The sequence below is a fragment of the Gambusia affinis genome, linkage group LG09 (assembly GCF_019740435.1).
Source record: "Gambusia affinis linkage group LG09, SWU_Gaff_1.0, whole genome shotgun sequence".
Lineage (NCBI taxonomy): Eukaryota > Metazoa > Chordata > Actinopteri > Cyprinodontiformes > Poeciliidae > Gambusia > Gambusia affinis.
In genome coordinates, this window is record NC_057876.1 from 15,241,662 (window position 1) to 15,267,531 (window position 25,870).

The 25,870-nt window shown below is 39.9% G+C and overlaps 1 protein-coding gene across 2 annotated transcripts; it reads right to left on the reverse strand.

Moving 5' to 3' along the window:
* Positions 1–306: 306 nt before the first annotated feature.
* On the reverse strand, positions 307–25,371 carry LOC122836644 (serine/threonine-protein phosphatase 2A 55 kDa regulatory subunit B gamma isoform). 2 transcript variants are annotated; one of them, XM_044126359.1, is made up of 11 exons: positions 25,213–25,371; positions 24,549–24,879; positions 18,237–18,393; positions 12,469–12,566; positions 12,137–12,302; positions 9,351–9,463; positions 8,619–8,796; positions 7,833–7,997; positions 6,716–6,885; positions 2,724–2,815; positions 307–2,287 (listed from the first exon to the last, which is right to left on the reverse strand). In XM_044126359.1, the coding sequence occupies exons 3-11, from the start codon at positions 18,316–18,318 to the stop codon at positions 1,993–1,995; spliced, it is 1,359 nt and encodes a 452-aa protein (XP_043982294.1). In that variant the 5' UTR covers positions 18,319–18,393; positions 24,549–24,879; positions 25,213–25,371; the 3' UTR covers positions 307–1,992. The 2 variants fall into 2 exon arrangements, with proteins under 2 accessions (XP_043982294.1, XP_043982296.1); XM_044126361.1 differs by lacking the exon at positions 18,237–18,393 and having other exon boundaries at positions 25,209–25,371.
* Between the last annotated feature and the right edge of the window lie 499 nt (positions 25,372–25,870).

A 25,870-nucleotide genomic window follows, 5' to 3' on the forward strand; every position in this document is an offset into this window, starting at 1 on the left:
TCTCACAATTCTTCATTTCAACACCGTGAACTTTTTATATCCACTAATTAAGTGTTTAGAAAAGCAAACATGTCAACAAAAGATTTTTTTTTAAATTTCAAAAATTATATTAATGTGCATTGCTTCCGGGAAAGAGGTCGATTATCCAGTAATGTTCCAAGTTTTTGGAAGATTTGTCTATCACGCCTCTTTCCCATTAGTGTAATAACGACGTAAAGCCACTAGGTGGTGCTTCTGTATGCGTAAATGAGCAAGATTTCCAGCCACACGTTTACAACAGAAACTACAACTGTGTCCTCATTGGGTGCAATTTTGTTGAATCCTTTATTGAAAAAAGAGAAAGAAACAAAGAAAGATATTAACAATATTTATAACTGTCCATTTGACAATCATGTCAACATATATTTAGACAAAAATATGTGAATCAACTGTATTTGATAAAGACATGGAGTACGACCGACATATATTCCAAACAAAGAAGCGCCCGTCTTTTAAAAAATAAAAACTTCTGCACATCAAAAAAAAAAAGTAATCAGTGAGGAAGGCCGAAGAGATTAAAGTACCATCACTCCGCTGTAGCTTTGGAGCCAAGTCCGCAGTTGGTCGACAGACGAAACAAAACCTCATGTCAGAAACAGAGCTGCTATATACAGACACCACTGAGGCCGCTCTGAAGTTTTTTATTTTGTTGTTATTCTGATTATTTTAAGGTACAACATTTAATCTGAAACATTCCCCGTTATTCTCAGTTCTCAGTTTACACTGATTTGTGGACGGCTTCATTCAGAATGGACGTGTACAAACCGAACTCGAGTAAACATGCTTCAGCATCCGAGGACACAAATAGGAGGTCAACGGTCATCTATGGCGGCTCCTGCTGCTGTGAGCCCCCCTCCCCCTCCCCAGGCTCCCCTGAAGCTTTTCTACAGCTAGGTTTAAATGTTTAAAGAAGGCAGCCAAGTCAGTCAGACAGACGATTTAAAAAGTAAATCTGTTGAACATGCAGCATCTTTTTGCTCGATTGTTGCAAATATTTCTTCGCCGTTTTTTTTTTGTTTTTTTGTTTTTTTATTATGATGATTTTTTTTAAACTTTTTTGCTTTATCTGAGTTTAATGTATTGAGTGTTGAAGCAGCAGCAGCAGCAGCAGAACACACAACAGCCCTGGATCAGAAGCGAAAAACACAAACTGATATGTTTGGATGTGTTTTGGCTAAAAATGAAAACAGTCATTGCTTAAACACACTGTCTGTAGTGGGTTTGTGTCTGTTAACGTCTGCAGGACTGTGAATGGTTCGCCCCTCTTGAAGGCAGAGGCGTCTGGTGCAGTTTGGGATGAGGGGAAAGTCACGGGGTTCATCTTTGCATATCTCACATGTTGTGTCATTTTAATCACCAGATCTGCCTTTTGTCGTCGACATTTGACAAGAAGTTACAAAAACAGAGAGCTTTATCTGGAATGAAAAACAGACAGTTATATAAATGGCCCAATTTTTTTTTTTTTTTTTTTTTACACAAAACAGTGGGCAATGGGGATAAGAATAGGCTTTCCTTGAGCACACGAATACAGAGAGGTGAGGAAGAGGAGGTGGAGAAAGCAAGAGAGCCTGAAGAGTTAAAAAAGACAAAGAAATGTAAACGTTCTTCTAGCCTGAGAGGGGATCTGATCCCACTCAGAAGCCAAGCTGTGGTGATTACCACACCATTTACCACAATCCACAGGATAACAATAAAAATAAACACAGTTTGGACAATTTTCAATAACAACCCATTGTGTAATGCAGCCAGTTTCCTTTTTTTATCCCTGACTGGACTCCGTTCACTTGTGGGAGGCTAAGGAGGAGATGAATGTGTGTATGCATTCTGACTGTGTGCGGTAGGCATCTTCCTGGGTTCAGTGGACCAGCGTTTGAGTCTGATAATGTACATTCTAGCGTAGTTGCATGTTTGCTTGTAAACTCGTTTGGACCCGCCGCCGCCGCCGACCCTTCATCAGTGCATCTCGGAGTTGAGTTTGTCCTGGAAGATGTACAGGTTGTTGGTGGCGGCGATGGCGATGATGTTCTCGTTGGGGTGCCAGGCCGTGTGCAGGATCTTCTTGGTGAAGTCCAGGCTGTCCACGCTGATGTCGTCCTTCCGCCGTTTCCCGCCGGCGGCGCAGACCCTCCGTGGCTTCAGGACGGCTCTGGGTTTGCTGCTCTCCCGCGAGGCCTCCAGGGTCACATCTCGCTTGGTGTGGCGGTCAAACATTCGGAAAAAGTTGTTGTAGGCGCCGGTCATAATCACACTGGACAAAACAAGAACAGAAAATTCATCATCTTTTTTTCACATCGAGCTCCTTTGACACCCCTGAATAAAATCCCGGATGTATAATAAGTAAGATTTTACGTGAGTGAAATTGAAGGTGTCGGAGGTTTGTTAGAGAACATTAATGAGAGCATCATGATGACTAAAGTTCACAGTAGACAAGTTAGATATAAAGTTGCAAAGAAGTTTCAAAAACAATTATCAGGCGCTGAACATCTCAAGATGCCGTGTTCAGTCTCTCACTCAAACAAGAAAAATCTGTGGCTTGAACTCAAAACCTCTTAAAACATGGCCGTTCAGCCTGACCACAGGTATCAAACCGGTCACCCATTTGGATGACCATTATTGGATTTCTCCAAATTAAATATTCGTTTTTGTTCATCAAAGCACAGATTCCAAGCCATTGCCTGACTTACCTGTCCGAGCCGTTCCAGGCACACTCAAACTTGTCGAAGATGCAGTCGTTCTCGTAAAGGGAGCACAACTTGCTGCGGAGGTAATCGTGTACCTGGAGGAAAACACGGACATGAAATAAAGTTTTACAGTGGGACACGGCCGCGTCACTCAGAGGTTCTGGTTCACAGCAGACATGCACAAACACCCGAATCTAAGAAAAGAGCAATTTGGTGGAGCTGTCCTAGAACCCTTCATACCATCCTTCACCAATACTTAGGATCAGAGTTTATTTTAATTCAAAAAGTTTTTCTATAGCAACTCGGTTCACTAAAAACCAATTCAGTTTCATCACACCTTCACTCAGACACAGTTATTAGCTGTTTCCCTCGTGCCTCCATTCGATCTTTCCAGTTCAGCACTGTGTCTTTTGGTGATGCAAGTTTTTGCAACCTGCAGCCGCTGTGATGTGCATCCCATCCTCACCTTCCACATTCTGCATAAAGTCAGCAGTCAGTCGCCTTGTAATCAATAAACGGTCAAGCTGAGGTCGCTTTGTGCTTGTACATCACTTCTTGGGACATTTTTGTTTCTCCCAACGGACCTTTCTACACGGGGTCAAAAGGGACAATGTCAGCTGGAACTGGAGATTATTTTCTGCTGTCTGCATAATCTCTTATAAACAGCAATCTCTTCCAAACAACCACTGTAGTATATCGTTTTTTGGCTTTTTTTTTATTTGCGCTAGGTCATTACATTGATGTATGAGAGAAATTTAGTGTGATTTGTTTCTCTGTTTTCTCCTCTCAAAGACTTTCACGTAGTGTCAGAAATGAAATACACAATATGCATAATAAGCAAAAACCAAAAGACCTATAAAGGTTCCCACTGGTGCATTTAGACAACGGGACAGATAAATAAAAATGTTCTGCCGTTTTCCGTTGTATACACTTTGAACGTACATAAATCAAATTCCACCATTTCCTAGACTTTTTTTTTTTTTTGACTTTGTGGGAACTCTGCAGAGCTTTGTATAATCCATGGTAGATCAGATTTGAAACATGACACTGATTGCAGCGTAGATCTTTATAATCCTCACTTACTGAGAAAGAAGAAATGAAAATGTAATTCTCTCAACATAAAAATATCTCAAATTATGTTTCTGCTACAAGTACATGACATGTGATATAAAGACATGTGATAGCAATATGGTGATCAGCAATGTTCATTCTGTAAGTAATTAACAAAGGACCTGAAACAAAAATTGTGGCCTTCCTTACAACATGTACCTCACAAAAGTATTTTCCTCTTGAGATTTTTACAGCCTCTGTCTGCTGTGGAAACACAATCAACATGGAGCTTCTGGAAAACTCAACGTACAGAATGGATCTGCAATGTCTAAGAGAACACGCGGAGACTGTTGTTTCAGCAAGGCTGGCCAGGTGAAAACATTAACTCAAATCTTTTAAAATTATAGTAAAACCTAGTTTACTCTGACTACTTTCTCTCACAAACATCTTAATTAATTAATGATCGCTATCATCATAAACACCAGAAATAAATATTTTGATTGGATTACAGCTTTACAAAAAGTGGAAATTTGAAATAAAGCAAAAATTCAGATGGAAGTATCACTGGATATTTGTGAAAGTGCTGCCTATGAATGCTGAAGGTAAAGTAACTCTGACCCACATGCTGCTTGTTTTTCTCCGTCTGTCCGTCATTGCGCCTTCAGGCTCCGTGTCGAAGTAATTACAACACAGATATCTACATCATTCACGTTCTTCTTACTCCTGCATCCTTTTCTTTACCCTTCCCGTTCTTCTCTTCTCCATCACGCTGTCCCCAGTCTGCCTCCCAGTCCCACACCCTGGTTCTCCCCCTTGCTCTCCCTTTCTGCCCCCTCCCTCTCTGTGCTGCATTGCAGATCTAGGTGTCAGCCACTGTGTAAGGTATCCCTCCTTCCCGCTTTACTTTATGAGAGGAGGCTCTGCAGCCTATAAATAGCTCCAGCGCGTCGTTGCCTCCCACTCAAGGCTGCCTCAGGGGCCCTCACGCGTCAGGCCAACCTGCAGGCAGACGTGTCCACCTAAACCCCCGTCGCAGCAACGCTGGACGCTCACAGAGACTTAGCGGAACAAACAGAAACTTGTGAGACCTTTTTTATGTAAAGAATCAGAAATGACTGTTTGAAAAGGAGATTATTTTATCAACTTGGTATTTGATAAAAACGCAAAGCTGTTTTAATCTTCGCCTGACATCCAGTGAACTACATTTACCGAAAAGTTTTAGGGCTGACATCAGCGGGAAGCTTACTCTGGCCTAAATTCAGTTGAATTTTTCCAGGAAGGTTATGTGGAAAGATGTGGCCATTAGTTAGGGCTGTGCACATGTGAGGAAAGGTTTCTTCCTCGTAATGAATTTCTCAAACTGTTATTTTGAATGGCAGCAACACAGCTTTGGTCAGCCAGCGGCAGAGAAACAGTAAACACAATATGAGTTTTAGTGAATATGTCTTAAAAGTAAACTTATAAGGAAAACTTTATCATGAAGTTTGGTCTTGGAGTTCAGGTGTTTTATAGCTTTTTTCAATTGTTTTAAACAAGATGTGGTAAACTAAAAGTTTGCAGACTTTTTCAAATAAGAATTGTATAAAGACATGATAAAAGTGTTCATATAAGACTTCTCTAAATAAGATGGTGCGAGAGAACCAGACCTTTTGGACTCTCTGTCAGCATAGCTCGATATTTAAACCAGAATGTTTAAATAGGTCAAACCCTGCTCAGGGTTCAATTTGACTGAGTGTGCACATTGGAGACATTTATTGCTGTATTAGTGGCCCTGTTTGCAAAACTAAAACCTTATAGAGCAACGCTAAATGTGACCCTGCATTTTTAAATATATCCTATTATAAATTTCACACTTCCATGTGGAATATTTCTAGTGATAAAAACAAATATCAACAGTTTTCAGGGAATTGTTAAGATGAACGTATGTCACAATGTTTGAACCTTTCGGGTTGGAAAAGATTTCTCTATTTGTGACATATATGGGTTTCTATAATTTCGGTAAACCTGCAGAGCCTAGGGAGAATACACACGGGGTGTGATTTAAAGAGTTAATGAAAAATTGCTAAAATACAACAAAAATCCAGCAAATTAGGCTGAAAATCTGCAGAAAAAGTTGGCTCATAAACGCCTGTTTCTTTAATATACATGGAGCGCTTAAAATAAGCATTAAACACATCAGTGTGAAGAAGGTGGTAAGAGGTACAAAAAGCTAAACACAGCTGAAATTAGACTTAGAAATACATTGTGCAAACAGTCAATGCACATTTAATGCCTAGTCCGCTGATACTGTATATTAAAGACTGTTCACCACACGACTCCACTGCTGAAGAAAAACCATACTGCAACAGAACGTTTGGAGGAGCTAATGAATATCAAGAATATGTTCTGCTTATATGAGATCAAACTCTTTGAATGTCAAGTCTGAAAAACAACATTATGAAGTGTTCAGCACATGGTGCTTTGTGTGATGAAAGGAAGGGTTGAAGGAGAAGTTTAGTGAGACACTCTTGATAAGAATCTGAGCAACAGATTTGAGTTGTTGTTGGGGTTTTTTTTTCAGAAAGACATAAAGATCCCAAACACACGGCCAAGAAAACTCTCATTTGATTTCTCCGAAAGTTCTGCCAGTAGAATGGTTTGGTTAGTCAACCAATTTCAAATGATTGAAAATGTAAAAAAATAACTGAATATCAAAGAGCAGAGAGGAGGCTTCTAAAACCTTCAGAAATTAAAGACCAAAACTTAACCTGAGCAACACATCCAACTAATTCCTCTAGAAATTTGTGTTATCAAAATAGACCAACTAAAAATATTTCCTTAAGCATGTTCATTCCACCATGTTGCACATGAGTCAGCGTCTGGATTACATTGTGATGGTTTCTTCATCTGTGTAGATTACTTGGAGTGCTGCAGACATACAGTGACATATCAGTGGTCACACAGACCTGGTATGTCTCCAGGGGCTTGCTCTCCATGTTGAGGTCCCACACCTTTGCAGTCAGGTAGTCTCTGGTGAGCAGATAGCGGCCGCTGTGGCTGAACTTCACATCAGACACGGAGGAGATAATCTCAGAGAAAAAGGAGCGAGCGCTGGGATCCTCGGGCTCCTCAAACACTGCACAAAGTGAGGGAGATAAAGTAGGAAGAAGGTGAACACCACCGCTGTTTAGCTTTATAATAGAGGTACAGGGTGACTCTGATGAGTTTTTATGGTGACAGTAAGGCAAAGACTCTTTAAGTGTGCCGTTTTGAAATACTGCTCTGTGTAGGCCTCTGCAAATTTTAGTTATTTTTAGGATTTTGCCAATTAAAATAAAAGCTGTAGCTTCAAAATAAGTATGGTTTGCGAAGGAGCTTAGCATCACTGACTCATGGTCAGAGCTGTAAATCAATTGGTAGGCATTTCAGCAGGAAGAAAAGGGGCAATAAAAAGGCAGCTTTGGTACCTTGGGGCCCCCGCATTAAAGATTAAAGGCACCTAGCATCAAATGATTTGTGTCCCTTAGTGGAGGGAGATTTATGAAATGCTGCCCCATATTCCAAATAACCAACATGTTATATGAGACTTAGTGAATGCTGCTGATATGCTGTCAGAAACTTATTGACAGATTTTCTACACTCTAAACTTAAACACAAAGATTAACTAGATTTTCTTGTAGTCCATGTTTTATATATAACATGAACTACTACAAAAGTGCAATAAAACAATGAATTAAATAAGATGCTAGTGTTCTAGACAGTCAGTTCAGTACATTAGTGGACTAAAAGCTCACATGCTAATGCGCTGCAGCCACATGTGACTACCATCTTTTCTAGCCTGGCTTTAATCAAAATGAAGCCTTTTAAGTCCTGCTTGACTGTATAAAATGTTCTAGAAGTGTCAAGAAATCAATTAACCACCACTTAAAATGTTCTCACCAAAATGCCAAAAAAAAAAAAAACAAACAAAAAAAAAACTACTAGCTCAAAAGCATAGTTTTAAAAATCATCACGGTTAAAATAAAAAAAATGAAAAAAGATAAATAAAATAACCTCTGACTGTGTCTCAGCAGGAATGCTTACATTTGGAGTGCTTGTCGCACAGCGCTGCTTCTCTCATGTCACAGAGGCGTAGGGTGCCTTTGCTGCTGCTGTAAACAAACAGGTTACAATGGAGGGGGTGAAACTCTGCAGCTGTGATCACCTCCGTCAGATCCTCCATGTTTGCTGGTTTGATGTCTACAATGTCTGATAGAAAGAGGCCTTTGTTCAGGGAAACGGCAGAAAATCACTTACTGCTTTCTCCTGCAAAAGTAACTTATCTCTAATACCCATCAATGTTCTTAGAGATTAAATTAAGCTATTTTTTTAATTCGCAAAAAAAAAAAAATATTTGCAAAGCCTTAGAATGATATAAACACAGCCAACACAGACTTCAAATACACAACTGAATAAGCTAATAAACAGATATCCTCAGGGAAGTTGTTGAGTGAAAAGTAATTCCATATTCAGATAAACTGTACTAATATAATCCTGTCTGGGTTCTGGATGTGAATGCTTTGCAATCCGACCTGGATTAGAACCCAGAAAGGGGCTGGAATATTTATGCAGCTTCTGCATTATTCATTAGGGCATAGTTTCACTCCTCAGCAATAATACGCCCCTCCCCCAACAGCAGGGGGCTTTTATCTGTACAGTAAAGTGGGATTTGCAAAGTGGAAGTTCTTATATGTGTGTGTGGATGGAGGGGTGGGGTTCACCATTAGGAATTTGAAATGATACAAGAACGAGTACACGCTTTATTGATGTATTTGTGTGTGTGAGAGAGTTGGGGTCTATATTGCCTCGATTGTTACAGTGAAAAGATACTGAAGCTGCGATCAGTGATGTCTAGATGCCAGAGGTTGATCCTCAGGTCGTCCGCTGACATGTAGGTCTCATAGTCCGAATTGACCGAGATGGAGTTGACGTGGTACGTGTGGGCGTTGGCAAACACCCGCCGGGGGCTCACCTCCACCATCAGGTCCATCGGCTTCAAGACCGGCACCTGGAAACAAAAGCCAGAGCAGCATTATGTCCCTTCTGGCTGCTTACAGGAAAAGAAAAAAAAAATCTGCCAAGATATAGCAGATATATTTCATTTAAAAAACCCTACAATATATTAACATTTAATGTTGCAACCCGTTAACTAAAAAAAAAAAAAAATGAGAGAAAAATCAAAATTAGTTCTCCACCAGTTTGAGACTGATTTAAGTCCTACTATGAACACGAACGCTTTAAACAATTTAGATCAAGAGCAGATGTTCGGCTGAAGCAGCTGCTCATGTTAAAGGATTCCACCTCCCCCATTAACTCACTCTCATGTGTACCTTGTGCTACTGACCCACTTTTGTACATGTAAGCACAGCTGAATCTACTGACCCAGTTTCACTTTCCAGCCAACCAACCAGCGAGATAAGATAAGATAAGATAAGATAAGATAAGATAAGATAAGATAAGATAAGATAAGATAAGATAAGATAAGATAAGATAAGATAAGATAAGATAAGATAAGATAAGATAAGATAAGATAAGATAAGATAAGATAAGATGTATTTATACCTGCAAAGAGGTGACTGTAGCGATATCCTTGATGCGACCTTCTTCATCCTTCAGGTTGTATCCTTCTGGTCGTTTATCTCTTTCACTCACCTTCCACAACTTTATGGTTTTATCTGGAAAACAAACCAGGTCAATTAGGCAAATTATAAAGGGAATTTCTAAAAACGTATCATCTCTTCATGAGGTCTGCAAACCCAGACATGTTGGAGGTATTTCCCTAGATTTTTTTTAACTTTGCTTTTGCTTTTCCTAGGATCTTCTTGAGCTGAGCTAAGGAAATGTGTAGGTGTTAGGACTAAGCAGATAATGAGCTTTTTACAAAGACAAACAAATAGCAGTCACTTTATTTGAGTATATTAAGCAATATAACCTATTACTCTGACAGAGAGCAGCTTGTTGCAGCCTCACAGACACCTACCTGCAGCCATTTTTATAATACTGAGTAATTATGTCACAGTATAATAGGATGGAGTAGGATCCCTCACTTATCCCAAAGACCCTCCATAACAAAAAAGTAAGAATATCCCACACAGCAAAAACAGATTTTTCTATTTGAAACACTTCTAGCCACAGGATCAATCAAAGCTTTTGCATATCAATCTTGGCCACCTAATTTGACCTTTTTTAACCAAAAATGTTACCAAAAAGCAGAGCTTTAAAAACTTTTTTGTATCCATCTCCCGACTTATAACTTTCTGCAACCTTCTCTCTGATTTGCTTGAGTTGTTTTTTGTCTTCAGGTCGTAATGGTAACCAGAGATAAAGATTAACCGGTGAATGGATCTTCCAGACACAGGTGTTTTTATATGACACTCACTAGAAACACAATCATGTCTGCTGTCGGCAAATGCTCGTCCAAGAGGAGTGAATGCTGCAAGTGAGTGACTTGATGCAACCTGCAGGATTTTCTTAAATATAAAACTTATTTATAACCTGAATTTAACTGCATTGTTTGATAAGTAGGATCAATTTTAAGTGTCTCTAAATGACACATGGTGTGAATTGCCATTACATAAATAAATTGTATTGAACTTAATTTTTTATGTTAGATATTATTATTTGTTATTTTGTTGAAATTTACACTTTGACACTAAAGATTTTGATATTTTTTTGGCAAAAAGTTTAACTTTTGCTGATCGTGGTTGATTTGTAAAAACAATAACAAGGGCAAAATATCCAAGGTGATGAAAAGATAACTTCTTGGGGCAACCCAGATACCTTGGTAAGACAATTTTTAGTATTTACACACAAAGCATCTGATGACCTTTGCAAACTGTTTTATTAAATAATTAATGTGCCGTCACCTAACTTTCCTATTGCATTGTTTTATTAATAATTAGCTGCAGCAGCAACACATTGTTCAATCTCCTAGTCAAATAAAGGGAGTGTTTGCCTGCAGCTGCTCCCTGATAAAAGAATGTTAATCTCTCCACCAACCTGGAGCACCGCTTGTTTACTACTCGTTTGAAGAAAATTTTCAGAGCCAAGCAGCATCTTGTTGTGAGAAGTGTTGAGGGATTAAAAGGTTTTGGATCTAGTGGTGATATAAAAACTATATGTCTTATAAATTTCATATAATTTTTGGCAAAATCCTGAAAAAAGACAAAAGAAACAACACGGACATGGTGTTCAAAATCACTTCATAACAGCACACTGGAAATAAAGACAGCTTCTCCGAAGGTTCAACACTAATCTGCTGAAGCAGCTCCTACATTTTTCCTACTCTCCATCATAAATAATATAATACAAGACGAAATCAATAATGTGGCTCTCAGGGTAAACCTATAGATCTTACCGTAAAGCCATAAACTTGGGATGTAGAGTATAAATCCAGACTCCTCTGCCAAGCAACACAAGCTTGGGATGCTAATGCAGTTTACATTTTGTGAAGCACCAGCAAAAGTAAAATCTGCCTCCCCCTGAAGAAATATCTAAATAAATTCCTCACATAAAAGTCTGAAATCCCAACAGTGCAGATGCTACACCTCTAAAAGAAAATAAACCATGTTTCCATGTAGCAAACTGGATAACTTAAAAAAAAAAAATCTGAGGTTCTGCTCGCACAAAACCGAATCAGTCACATCAGTTTAATTGGCCAGAGCTCTTAGTAACTTCTACATTTAGCTATTAGTTGACTTGTATAAAATCAAATGTGCTATGGTTGTTAAAATATTCAGTTTTAATGCTGGGCAATAGTTTTGCACTATTCTTTTAAGAAAACTGTAAGATGAAGACAAAACAAATGATTTTGTACAGTCTTAATGGATTTTAATTTGTTCTAGCAATTTTCTCCAAGCTGTATAAGATGCAATAGAATGTCTCATTCTCACGTTTAGTTTACTAACATCATTCCATCATTTATTATCAGATATATCCATTAAAATAAAGATGAGAAAACCGATGTTTGACACATAAATTCTATAAATGAGCTCCAGCAGCCAACACAGTCTCTCCTTGACTGATCAATCAATTTAAGCATATCTCTAAAGGGTTAAAAACATTTTGATTGTTGGTGCAAATCCAGATTTGTTCTGTCACATTCACAAAATACCAAAGTCCACAATATTACGGGTTATACTGTCGACAGGGGGTAACTTATTGAATTCTATGACATGTACGCATTTCCTGCTACTATGAAATGACGGTACTTCACTTTTATATCAGGATCTCTGCTCCGATGCATTAGAGCCTAATATCGTCATAACGTTAAAAATTGGCCCTGGCTTCTTTAAGATGTGTCTGCTGTTTTGGGGTGGGAGGTGCAGTGGTTTGTTCTCTGCTCTCACCATTGGTGGAGAGGAGAAAGTGAGCAGCGTTCTGCTGAGGCAGCCATCGGATCTTATTGATCTTCTCCTCAATCTCCAGACTTTTAAGGTAGTCGAATTCGGGCTCATGGCTCTGAAAGGTGCTGTACACATTGTACTCTCCCTGGGAAAATGGCTCAGACTTGCTCTGTGGAAAAAAACAAAAAACAAAGGGAATATGCAAAGTTAATGTCCAGACCTGATTTTATCCTTGAAAATGTGACGATATGGCAGGTGGAGAGGAAGAGGGTTTATTTGTTACTGTTGTCCAAAAATCCTTTGTATTTGCTCGAAGCATTAATGTGTGCTCCTACCTCTGGTTCCCTCTGAAAGATGACCACACGGCCTCCTTTGTCCCCTGTGGCCAGGAGCTCTCCTGTGTGGTTGAACTCGACAGTGGAGATGATATCCGCTGGAGCAAACAAGCCAAGGAAACAAAGATGGAAAACAAAGAAGGAGATACAGTTTGAGAGGACAAACAGAAGGAAAGAGATAAAGAGGACAGGGATTAGAAAACTGACCACACACCAGCATTCACCTGTCTAATCTAAACAGGGAGAGAAATCTAAACTATAAAATGTAATTCAGCAAAAATATATTTCATTGTTGATTGAAAAAGAAAACATTTTTAAAAGTCAGACAAAAACCAGCACACATACATAGGTGTTCATTGTGTGATCAGATGTTATCTGTCATCGACTGTGACACACGACACTGCCATGTCAGATGGATACAACTAATCTGCACATACCTCAATGTGCAAGTATTTACACAGCATTGTGACTGAGTTACTGAACATATAATGCATCGTCTTTTAACGTGCTTCTGCTTTTTATGTTTACAACAGTATCCCCACCAGGACAAACACAAAGCAGTCAAGTCCAAGTGACCATTTAAAGATCTCTAAAAGACGAGTCAAAACAATGACCTAAAGAGTTGTTGAAGAGCCCAGATGCACTCACTGAGCGCTTCAGAAAGACGTTGGAATAGGTGGTAACATTTTACTTATGAAAACAATAAGTAAAGCACTAAACTGTAATATCTTCAATCCCACTAAATAGCATGTTAAACTTTGTTTAATGTTTGCGGCTGAAGATCTGTAGAACCCAGAGAAATACTGGTCTGGAAAGATGAGGTTGAACATGAACGTGTTGTACAGCATCCATTCTTCTTCTATGTTTGGAAGAAGAATGGTTCTCCAAAAACATCAAACGTAAAGTTTGTACATGGGAACAGCATGGTGTGGGCTGCCTTACAGGGACCAGCAGGCTCTATTTATTTTGAAGTAAGAATAAATGGAGAAATGCACCGGGACTGAAGGGTTTCTGAGCAAGAGATTAAATACAACATTTATGACTATAGACTCTTAAGGCATCAACTTAGAGAAGACAGTCAACGTGATTGTAGTCTGTTCACTCCTGTAGTTTCTCTTGTTCTGTTTCTCTTGTTCAATAATCTCATTATGAAATTCTTCATCACAGATGAGCAGATAATCACTCCTTTTACAAATGATAGCTGAGCTGTTAAGTGTTAAATCTGTCATCTGTACACTTGCAAGCACAAAAAAAAAAAAAAAGTCCAGTATCACCAGGGTGATGACTACAATCATCATCACCATAAAAAAACAAAAACAAACACACAGATGTCCAGTGTTTTTCATGGATTGGTTTTCTTCATGTCAATGCATTTGAAGGTTTCACACCAAAATGACGACATATTAATAGTTAAAGTTTTGCTCTGTTAATCATCTAACAGAGGCATTGCATGTTGGAAATGTTTGAACACGCACAATTTGATGTACTGCACAGGACAATGTCTGTTAATATTAGGCATGGCTACTAGCATTATCTGATTTATTTTACCTTTTGCATATAAGCTCATGATGAAATAGGTTTGAGGTTATCATTAGGGTGATCTTTCTTTATGAGCAACATTATTCTCATCTGTTTTCAGTGCATTCAGTACATTTGTGCTTAATTTGTTGTGTGACAATCTATTTTTAAGTTTTATCAATTTACTCACAATAGCATTACAACCAGTCAGCTTCAGTTTATTTGTAAAATCTTATTTGAGGTTTACAACAAGATGCCCTTAACCCTTTAACTGCTGGTGCCCCGATTGACCCATTGACCTACACGTGACAGTATTTGAGGTGACAGTTAAAGGGATAAATTTGTCCAGTGTAAATTTGATGTCCTTATTTTAAAGTTTTGCCTACCCCTTTAACAACTTCTCTACCAAAAGGAGTTCATATTCACTAACTTATTTGTACTTTATTTTCAATATTTTACTTGTCATTTGCATAAGTAATGCTGATCTAAAATGCGAAAGTCAGAACATTATTCTTGTGCTAAAAACGCAGACCTGCTGTAACTCTTGTGTCAGGTTAGTTTAGGAAATCCACAGAGGTTAGTTTTGATAGATAATGCCATATCCTCACCGGCTTTGTCTGCAATAAAAATAGAGCATGGAGAGCGTATTCACTGAGAGCCGGAGCTGAAGCCTGTTTTGTCACGGCCTTGAGAGAGAGGAGAGGGAGAGATTTTATGATGAGTGGAGGCAGGGACTCATCTCCACTCTCTACACCAACACAATATTACTCACCTTCATCTTAACACACAGACCGTAACTGGTTGTCATTTTTTTCTCCCCCCCTTTTTACTATGTTTTACATCATTTTATTACAGTATTTCAATGGATTTTGAGCAGGCAATCTTATTATTGTATTTTTAATGTTTCAAATCTCTCTTACTCTGTCTTCTCTCATCCCTACCCCCCGGCACCTGGCCGCCTGACTGTATCCAACTGTGTATGTAGTGGTGGTGGTGGTGATGCTGCGGGTGGAAGAGAAAGGATGGTAGAGGGAAAAAAGGCATTGGGATCGAGGTGGAAAGAAAAAAGGAAAGGAAAAAAAAAAAACAGGGAAGAGGGGTCCTCCACTGGTGAGTATGGGTTGCCACGGTAACGAGCCGATCCAACCAGTGGAAATAATCATGATGGCTTGCCGTATATGGAAGTGTGATGAAGGAGGAAGAGGGATTCATCAATCTAATTCTTGCAGGAAGACGCAGCATGGTGAAATAATTGCACTGCTGTTTGTCTGCTTTCCAAAATGCTGCTAAATTATCACCAGGGGACAGAGCACACGGACAGCAGCGCGCAAGCATGGGCTCTGACTCACTAATAAGCACAAGCCTGGTCACCTGAGTGTGCACTGGCAGGCAGAAAAGCACATTCTCAATGCTCTTTGTAAGAGAAAGAGAGCTCAGAAAAACCAGAGAAGCACACAATGTAGCCGAAGAAAATATGGGGCAGACACTCCACCCTCTTTATCTTTGTGATCCTGTTTACCTCTTCTCCAAACACACACACACACGCACACACACACACACACACACACACACACACCTCACACCCATCTGTCTCTTTTGATCTTCTCATTTGGAGAAATCTACAAGAAAATTAAGGATTAAAAAAAGAACATGCTGGTACAGGTGCAGCATCAGACACAACATGTTTAAAGGGGCCTGAGAGCGGAGATCCCTTCCCTTTTTATGCTGTGAGGTGTAGGAAGTCAGCCATGTTTGTACGCAACAAGCAGTGTCTGAGCATTAGTGGGCAGGCCTGAGTATCTGTCACTCCACAGAAGCTGAAGGAACACATGGTGACTGCAAGTGCACTAGCCTACACGCTGCATATCAACACACACGACTCAGTCACACACAAAAACACCCAAATACGCTAAAGGAGGGGAAAGCGTTTGAGGGCAGGCAGTTCAGTTATAATCAGCACATCTTCTTTAATTACCTACACAAATACATGAGAACATACTGAAAAACACAACAGGAAACAAATTCTAATTTACATCTATAGTGCTGTGCACTTCTCAATAAATTTCCTAGAATATCTGGTATTATTTGAAGATGTTTTTTAGTAACTTTCTTTACATTTTTCTACAATCAAAGCTTGGTAAACCTACAGGAAGGTTTGGTGTAGCTACTCATTGATCAGACATCAGCTGTTTCGCTCTAAAGTCTTGAAACAGTCGCTGAAGCTCAAAGAAAGCTAAGTCATCATTCCAAGAAGGCTGATCAAGTGTAAACCAAAGCGCTTTGCAAACATATTCACTCCTGTTTTGTGAATAAGCCAAAGCAAAGAAGTGTGTGAATGTGAAGTGCAACTCACCCCTTTCAATATTTTCTTTTATTCTTGAATCTGATAGTCAGATGAGACCAAATTTTAACACTTTGTGGCAGAAAAGCATCTTACCATCTCCAGGGTAAAACATATTGGTGGCAGCATTATGTTGGGTTTCTTGTTTTTCTTTCTTTTGGCAGAGAAAGGGAAGCTAATCGGTGTTGGCAGGAAAATGAGTGAAGTATGTTAGTTAATTGTATTGAATTTAATTTAGAAGTTTCAGTGTAAAGAGGGACAAATATAAATCCAAACTATGGCTTTACGACTGTATTTTGTAAGAACATTTGAAAAGAAGGCATTATTTAATTTCCATTTTGTCAAATAAAATCTCACTTAAATATGTAGAAGTTCAATGCTGTGACACGACAAAGAATTAAGACTCCTAAAATGCTGTACAATTTGATAAATAAACTTTAGTTTTATGGTAGTTTAATCAATCTGGAGTGTTTTATGGAAGGGGGTTTGCGATGTTTTTTTTGTGTGTGTGTGTTTTTGGGGTTTTTTTGCAAGGCAGGCACCAAAATGAATTAAAGTAACAAGAAACTAGAAATCTTTAGTTTGAACCCTTTTTTGTTACAATGTGAGAAGAGATCTGCAAGAGACGAAAGTGGTGAGAACCCAGAGAGGGGAAATCCTTTCTCCTAAGGTTTCTGTAGGGGCAGGATGGGGGGGCAGATGTTCCAATTATAGAAATCTCAGTTCTGGGTAAACACGGACCATTAAAGCCGAGCCAAAAACACACACTTAAAAGCAGTGACAAGCCACCACTCAGCAGGAGACGCATGTGCATGTGTGCTGGAAACGGTGTGGGTGCATGCCGCAGCTCAAGCACCCCACATTTTCTGTGTGCATGTGCACAATTACCCAGCAGAGAAATAAACAAGACGGAGGGAGAGGAGGAGGAGGAGGAGGAGGAGAAAGAAGCGCCGGAGGGAGATGTTAAATTGATCCCTGTCCTGCAGTTCTGCAGTTATCTAAAATAGAAAAAAATCAAAAATAGTGCTTGTGTTTGTGCTAAAGGTGCACATGTGTGCAGAGGAGGGGTGTAAGCCCAGCACAGCAGGGACTCTGCTGTTTCTCCAAACACACATCAGCACAATGGAGCAGGGCTGGTGTGAGCCTAATGGTTGTAGACTCAAACAATTAGAATCATAAAACCAGCATCAGCTTCAGAACATGCTGGATGCTCCAGCTATTGTTTGGCTGCAAAAATATAACTTAAACACAATTTTTATGTTCTGAAGGTGATTTTCAGCAAATATATACAGATGCAGAAAAGCAACAGTAGTTCCTTAGTAGATCTGTTGATCCTGTCAATGCATTTATGGATTTCTTAAGCAAAGGATATGGAAATGTTACAGAGGATGCAGCCTTATGTGAGTGGATTTCTACACTTTAAATATATTTTTGTGTTCAAAGATTCATAGATCAACTCATCCTTACTAGCATTCATAGACATAAACAGATCTATTTTTATTTCAAGTTGACAAAAAAAAAAGTCGAAGTAGGACAACTAAGCTTTGAAGAAGGCAGCATGTCATCTGAGGTTGAACTATTTAAAGATATCTGGAAAACGTAGATGTAATTCACACAGAGCCAGCCTGACGGAGACAAAAATAAATCTGCACCTACTAGAATAAACCCACCTATAAAGGATGAGGCAGACAGACTGAGACAAAGGGATGTTTGAGATATTTATAACAATCAGACTCACATGAGAATCCACCTGTCTGATGCACACACACCCATGATACTGCATTCTCACACACACACACACACACACGCACACCTACTCAAGTCTATCGTGTGTCATTTTGGGGTTGTGTGTGGCGCAAATGTGTGACACAGATAGGACCTTTGGGAAAGAAGAGGATAGAAAACAGACCTTCAGTGTAAGAGGCAAACGGCTCGGGCTCCAGAGAAAGGGTAGTGATGTCGGAGCACAGCACCTGGATGGGGCTCAACATCCTGGGGGAGGACTCCAGGGTGGAGAGGGGTGGACAGGATGGGCGGAGCTCTTCAGGCTATAGCCAGGAGCAGCCCTGTAAGAGGAGCAATGGTGGACGGCAGGGGAGGGAGGAGAGGAAGGGAGGCAGAGGGTGAGGAAGGGAGAAGGGCCGGGCAGGGTTAAGGGTAGGGACTGAGTTACTACATCACCACATTTGGGCATGAGTACTCGCTAAAAGAAAAATCTACAGGGAGTGTATTCATGATGACATTATGTCTATGCAACATGAAATGCTCACAGGCGGGGTTGGACAGGAAGGTTACAAAGATATGGAGATGAACAGAGATAGATACGCTACAGAGAGTCCGTCTTTGTCTTGTTTGGTCCTACAAATGAGATTTAGTAAGTGATAAATTGCTTAGAGAAGGAGAGCAAATGCAAACTAATCTGGATTTATACTTAATGGAGACACCAAGAAACTCTTCTACCATAGGCAGGATATTTAAACTCTTTTTAATCTATTTTAATCAATCTTTTTAATCTATCTATTTAGACAATTTGTCATCAATGAATCCCACCCTCTTCTCAGCTTAACCTCACATTTCCTTCAAGCAGGTAAACATTCATGGCACTGCCAGTATCTTGCTTGAGATCTCAGAGGTAGAACAGCAACTTCTGGCTTCAAGCCTCGCTGTTGCCTCAGTCCATTCAAACATCACACAGAAATGGACAGAACGGATCCCTGCTTCAACGTTTTTGGTGAAATAGGCAATAAGATATGAAACAGGTTTCATATCTTGTGATTCTTTGAACTTGTTGTTTATGACTAAAGAGTCTGTCCTCAAAATATTTGAAAAACATGGGCAAGAATAGAATAAATCCAGTTTTTCACAATCAGCTCTGCATGTCCATGTCAAGAACAAGAAGTATCCCGCTTCTTATTGTTGCAGGAACAGTTGAAAGTGGCAGCCTGCGACTATTTGTCCCTAGAAACAAAACAAATCTATTCAGCCATCATATCAGCGTGCTTACTGGTGCTGCTTTTTCCTTATATTGTTAATTTCATAGCTAACATCTATTAGCAAGCACACTTTTAAAATACTCTGCTGCTTAAGGTTAACACAGCAAGATAAACAATATCACAAGTCATACATTAAGACATCTCTAAGTAAGTCCTCTAGCTCTTGAACCACTTTAGTACAACATGTAGAAATGCAAATCATTCAACTCCCTCACTCCTCACTAAAAGGCCGTCTGACATAAACTAACCAGAAAACCTAAAATCAAACCATTATTGACCTGCATAATGACCTACAGATGCTTGCTGAAAAATACAGCGCTAAAATAGAAATATTTACAGATTTACTGTTTAGTGTCTCATGAAGCAATGGATGTAAACATTAATTGGCGGAAAACCTGCCAGTCAATCTCCATCTTAATCAACTGTCACCACTGGTCAGCTTCTCATTAGTAAAGGTCAGTGAATGCACCAGGACTTAGCATTATCAGGATACAATTATGCTGTTCAGTGTGGATGCTGTTAATGAAGGAAGAAGTCTCTAAGGTACTTATTTTGAGCACCAGCCAGATGTTTCAAATAAAGTCAGAGAAGTCACACAGATGTAACAAGCTTTTAATAAGGAAAATAGATGTTCAATATGTTGAGACTGTCTGACGTTTAGTCAGGTAACAGGACGGTAAAGTCCTTTAGACTTTTCATGCCCTGTCTATCATGGCAGATCAATGCTGGATTTCAAAATGTTGGTACATTTCTCTTTTAAATCTTACCCTACTCTAACTGATATTCTCTCTGGAATACTCGTGAACACTGCATTTTCAGTAATGCTTGCCATGCTAGCTGTGGTAATTGCAAACATAATATGTTAAAGTTACCTTAAAATTAGCATGTATCCATTACACTAAAAGTAGGTTTTACAGTAAATGTTCGGTCACAGACGCAGCACCATGTTTCTTCTGCTACTAAACGATAATGGGAAAAAAATTAGAAAAATAGATTTTTGATGCGTTTTTTTTTAAACCTTCTAATATTATAGTTCTTGAGAAATCTGAATTGGCCACAAATCTGCCAATATGTTTTAGATTGATCCATTTTTGTTTCAAATAGTACACAAAAAGACCAACAAAAGGAAGTGGACACAAGTAATTTAAGCTGTTCTTGTTTTGATTACCTCTAGATAAATGCAGTGGACTAACTATGAAAAACTGTTCAGTTATTTTAAATGTTAATATTCCTGCATTTAATTTGTAGCATAATCTGATCAGACTACATTAATTTGTTTACATCCAAGAGAAATACAAACCTGTCAATCGGTAATTCCTCTTTAAATAAAAAATAATGGACTTCTTCTCTCAAGAGTATTAATGTTTGATACTTATGTAGCTGAACAAATGTCATCTGATGTATTTGTGTCTGTTTTAAATATTCTTTCATCTTTTACTTTAAGTTACCACATGCCTTCACAAAAGCATCTAAATATGGATCTTATTGCTATTTCTTCCTCCGTTTTTTGGACACAATGCTTCTCCATCTGGAGGGGGAGGACACAGCCGAGAGATTTATTTTGGAAGCAATAAAATATGTGAGGGGAGTAAAGTGAGAGATGGTGGTTGGAAGGGAGGAGGAGAGGGAGAGCAGGAAAGAGGGATGCTAACCATCCATCCCAGTAGGTGTTAAAGCTGCGGTGGGAATCCCTACGTGTGCGTACAGTATGTGCACACACATAAAACACTTACAGACACACATACATCCATATACACAAAACCTGAGCAAACAAAGGATGCACTTAATCTACTCAAATAATACACAAATGAATAAGTCTAAGAAAGGATTTATATTTAAGAGTTACTCTCAACCGTAAAATCCCATATGTCTTTCTGAATCTACCAGATTCCAGATACCACATCCAGAAGCATATTGTGTGTGAGCAGCCGTCAGAGCACTGCTGGGTAATTATTTAGCAGGCTCACCACTTTAGAGTCGGACAATGCTTCTGGTTGTGATGGTGGATCGATGGGGTAGAGTGGGGGGGGAGTAAGGAGGAGGACAGAGGTGAACATGGATAAATGGTGAAGGAGGGGTGGAGTACGAGAGTCTAAGAAGAAGGGGCAACCTTTTTTTTTCTTTAATTGGAAATATGTACTCTAATAACAGGAATATGAAACCGATTTCCTTTTTAGCGTGTAATTTATGCCTCTTACTACATTATCTGCCACAACAACCCACGGCACGGTGTGTCCACTTCAGAGTGAGCTCATCAGCAATTCCCTGTGAATAATGTCTGTGACTGTGCCTGCGATGTGTGGAATAATTAATACTGCCATTATCGGTGGGAGGAGACGGCCTGTCAGTCATACTGGTCAAGCATGAAAAGCAGGATGTTTATCACCGCTGACTGTTTCTATGGCGATCATAGATGGGTGATAAGGCTCAGTTCTTACTACAGAGCACCTGCCTAAAAATACCAGAAATGTGCAGACGTACAGCTCGAGGAAGCAAGAACCTCCTTCACACTTGTGGACAAACAAAGATATCTCCTGACTGCACAGAACACACAATCATTTACACAACTAACAGGCTAACCTACAGTATCTACACTTGGTGGACAGACAGAGGATTATGAATATATTCAAACCTCTTGAATTTAAAAAAAAAAAAGTTCTTCATGTTACAACCACAAAATTTCTTTTTTTATTTTTTTTTTTATTTTTTTATTTTTTTTTTTTTTTTGGTTTTTATGTGATGGACCACTGATATAGGAACCAGAAATATGCATAGTTTTCTGAAACGTATAATGCATTATGTAACATATGTGTCTCAAGTAAGTTCTCTGCAGGGCCACCTTTCAAAGCAAGCTGCAAATTTGGCAAATGTTAGAAAACCTGACTCAATCTTCTCTAAAATAGTCCAGCTTGTTGATCTCTGATTAATATCTGTCAATTTAGCTTGTCTGCCATGTCTTGGTAGGCTTACAGGTGAGCCATATTCTGCATTTTAATATTAAGTGACTAGTGCACAAGTGTCAAACTCCAGCCCTCAAGGACTGGTGTCCTGCAGTTTTTAGATGAGCCACAGGTACAAAACACTGGAATGAAATGGCTTAATTACCTCCTCCTTGTGTAGATCAGTTCTCCAGAATCTTGCTAATGACCTAATTATTTCATTCAGGTGTGGTGCAGCAGATGCACATCTAAAAGTTGCAGAACCCTTGAGGACTGGAGTTTGACACCCATGGACTAGAGCTTCGAAAGATGTTCAAACCTCAAGATAGCCTTCTTCTTTAAACTTCTTCACATCTTCATGCATGGCCTGTCAGTGGTATTTGGTAAATTAAGCTGGTTCTTCACTAATCTTCTCTAGCAAACCACTGAGGCCTTCACTGAACAGCCGGATTTGTACTGAGGGTATTTTCACACCTCATAGTCTTGTAGACTGGGTTTGATTGGCAACCAAAGTTGCAACATTTGTTACATTTTCAGCTGGTGTGGTTGGCCTTCACACTGCACTGTGTCAAACAATACAAACTAATTGAAAAACCGGTCTGCACCCCCTTCAACAGTAGGGGCGCCACACCAAGAACTACTGGAGAAAATAACATGAAAACCATTGAAGAAGACAGAAGCACAACTTCCTTCTTCACAAAATGTAAACAAAAATGGAGTGGCGTCAGATTTTAACAGGTATAGGATTTCTTTTTCGTCTTTAGCAACAGACCATAAGTCATTTCTCCCACTAGCTCTAGACTCTGACATTTGTTTTGGTTATATTTACCCAGAATGCCCTGTCCTATATTCTGCTTCGTGCTATCAGCCTGCTTGGATCCACATATGCTTTCAAATCACACCAAAGTTCACCTTAATTGAACCAAGACCTAGGTATTTACATGCCAGATTTCACGTTTTAAGTCCACATTAGAGTTAGATTGCGCATTCACATCTTCACACACAAACTGAACTTTCTAGTCAAACGGACTAGAGTTCAATTAAAGCAGACTGAACGGTACTTGTCAGAATGCAGCCTAGAATACTAAGACATAATAGCATATGCATTATGTATATGGAGCATAACAGGTATGCTCCATATACAATGCACAACACACCTTCAAGATTTTCATTTGTCATTTTTCATCCATTTTACAGCTATGTGTCTCTTTGTGTTGATATCTCACATAAAATCCCAATGAAGTAAGTTTGTGGTTGTGACAAACTGTATAAATTTTCTAAGGGGTAGAAACAATTTATTTCAGCTGAAATGGGTTACCTAGATCGCTAAGAGGATGATAAATAAGCTTCTAACACTGCCATGACCCTTTAATGATAATCTGCTATGGGAAGCACAGTGAACAATGAGCAGCAAGAAGCAGACCGGTGAGGAAGGACAGACAGGAGATCCAGTGTGATGGTAAGAAAGAGGACTGTGGGGAAATTCAGTGGGTGGTAAGTGCTGCTGAATTTTTTAATAGTCCCTTGGCACAGATCTGATATGCATTCAGTTTGACACATGCACCTGTTTTAAATTCGAGTGGGGCAGCAACAGACTGCAAGAGGTGACACCGGACTTAATACATATTCAAGAAAGTAGTTGAAGTTTCTGGCATGTTTTTGTGGGAAATTAAGATCTCCCTGTCTCTCTCGTCCTCTCTCAGACACAATATGAGTCAAACACAAACTCGTTTAGATTTAGACCAGATCAATGGCTTCCTGTGGTGTAGCAAAGAGCTGTGTTGTACACAGAAGGTCAGAAGGCATGAAGGCACAAACCAAGCATACAAGCACAATTCTCTGGTCAAACTCCCATAATTATCCAGACTCAAATTTCTCAGTTCTTTTCTGAGAAATGTTAAAGTTTAAACAAAAATGCTTATTATGAAATTATGTAGACATTTCAACAGCTAGAAGGATTTAAGGAAGGATGGATTTTTGGGCAACGACATGAGGAAAAACTGTCTGAAAATCAAAATTAAAACTATTCTTCCTCTCCTCCCTGAACGCACTTACTGTAAATCAAATTCCAGGCTTTTCTAGAGCGTGTGGGAACCCTGAAGCCAAACTAGTAAAACAGCTGATGAGTGAAGGAAGAGAGGAAAACACAGCAAACACAGTTTCTATTTGCAGCTCTGTCTGAACACATCAACACAGACAGATCGTACAGATTAGGAATCCACCCTAAGCTTGTTGTGTCCCGCAGTGAATCCGGGTAAACACACCCGACCTCGTCTGTCTGCCTCTTACCTTCAGTCACATAGTTGTGGTCGGGGAGGAAGCCGTGGTGGTTGAGCGTCAGGGTGGCGTCAGTGTCTTCGCCCATCAGCGGGGATGGGGGGAGCCCCCGGCTCGGCTGGGCAGCGTGGTGGTGGTGGCAGATTGGTGGTGGTGGAGGGGATGGTGGGGATGCCGGCCAGCACAGCGTCCATGCTGCTGCCCGCCGACGCCTCCTCAGCACAGGGGCGCACCGCGGAGCATCCTAACCAGAAGAGGTGATGGGAAGCTGGCAGGTCACTTTGGGAAAGATGGAGAGGCTTACAAAAGTCCTCGCAGCTGCTTCGGAAGACCAGGTGTCAACCTGCAGAAGGCGGATTATTTGAAAGCATCAGCATCACTCGTGCAGTGAGGGAAAGCCAGCACAAGTCCACCCTGCAGTGGCTGTTCCGAATATTCTCCCATAAACACACTCAGACATCACAGACCTGACAGAAATGGGTAAACTCAGTGGATTCATCAAAAACAGAAGAGAGGATGAGGAAGAGGAGAGAGGGGGATGGGAGGGAGGGATGAGCAGAGCAGGGCTCTTAGTCGAAGTATCTGCAGTGCTGCCGCTTCTGCGGTGAACCCACTCACTTGGAGGGACACACACACACACACACACACAGATGAGTTAAAACACACTCTTACCTACACACTCAGCAGCTTGTGAGATTCTCTTCAATCAACCCTCCATGCAGGATCTCCTCAGCAGGTAAATGTCTCTCTGCCTTTCCAAAAATAAATGGTAAAATCCTTGCTGGCTTTGCGCTCTGCTGCAGTCTGAGCTCTGGCGTATGTGTGAGAGGAAGAGTGAGAGGTAAAGAGAGGGAGGGGAGGGAGAGGCGGAGAGGATGCGTCCTGCTGCGCTGGTACGTTTGCATGATGCATCGCTGGAGGCTCCACCTTCAATCAGGAGGAGCCAATCATCACAGAAACGAGAATCTGCTCAACCACTGACTGTAGCTGATTAACTATGATGAAGAAGCAGACAGGATGGAACAGCGGGAGGCCAGAGGGAGTGACAGAGGATCTTATAAGGTTGTAATCAATGAGTAAAGAGGCAGGAAAGGGGTTTCAGGCTGTTTCACTCAATGCTGAAAACCAAATCGAGCACAGATACTTGAATGAAGTATCACAGAGATGAGAAACTCACTTATATTTTAAATATGCGACAGTCTTATTCACAAAGCAAAAAAGGACAACCTTATTTTTATTATCTTCAAATAGTTTCTGAGAGTTAGAACAAAAGCTGTGAGAAACACATTAACAATTAACACATGATCCAACGAATAACACAAGTTATAGTTTTA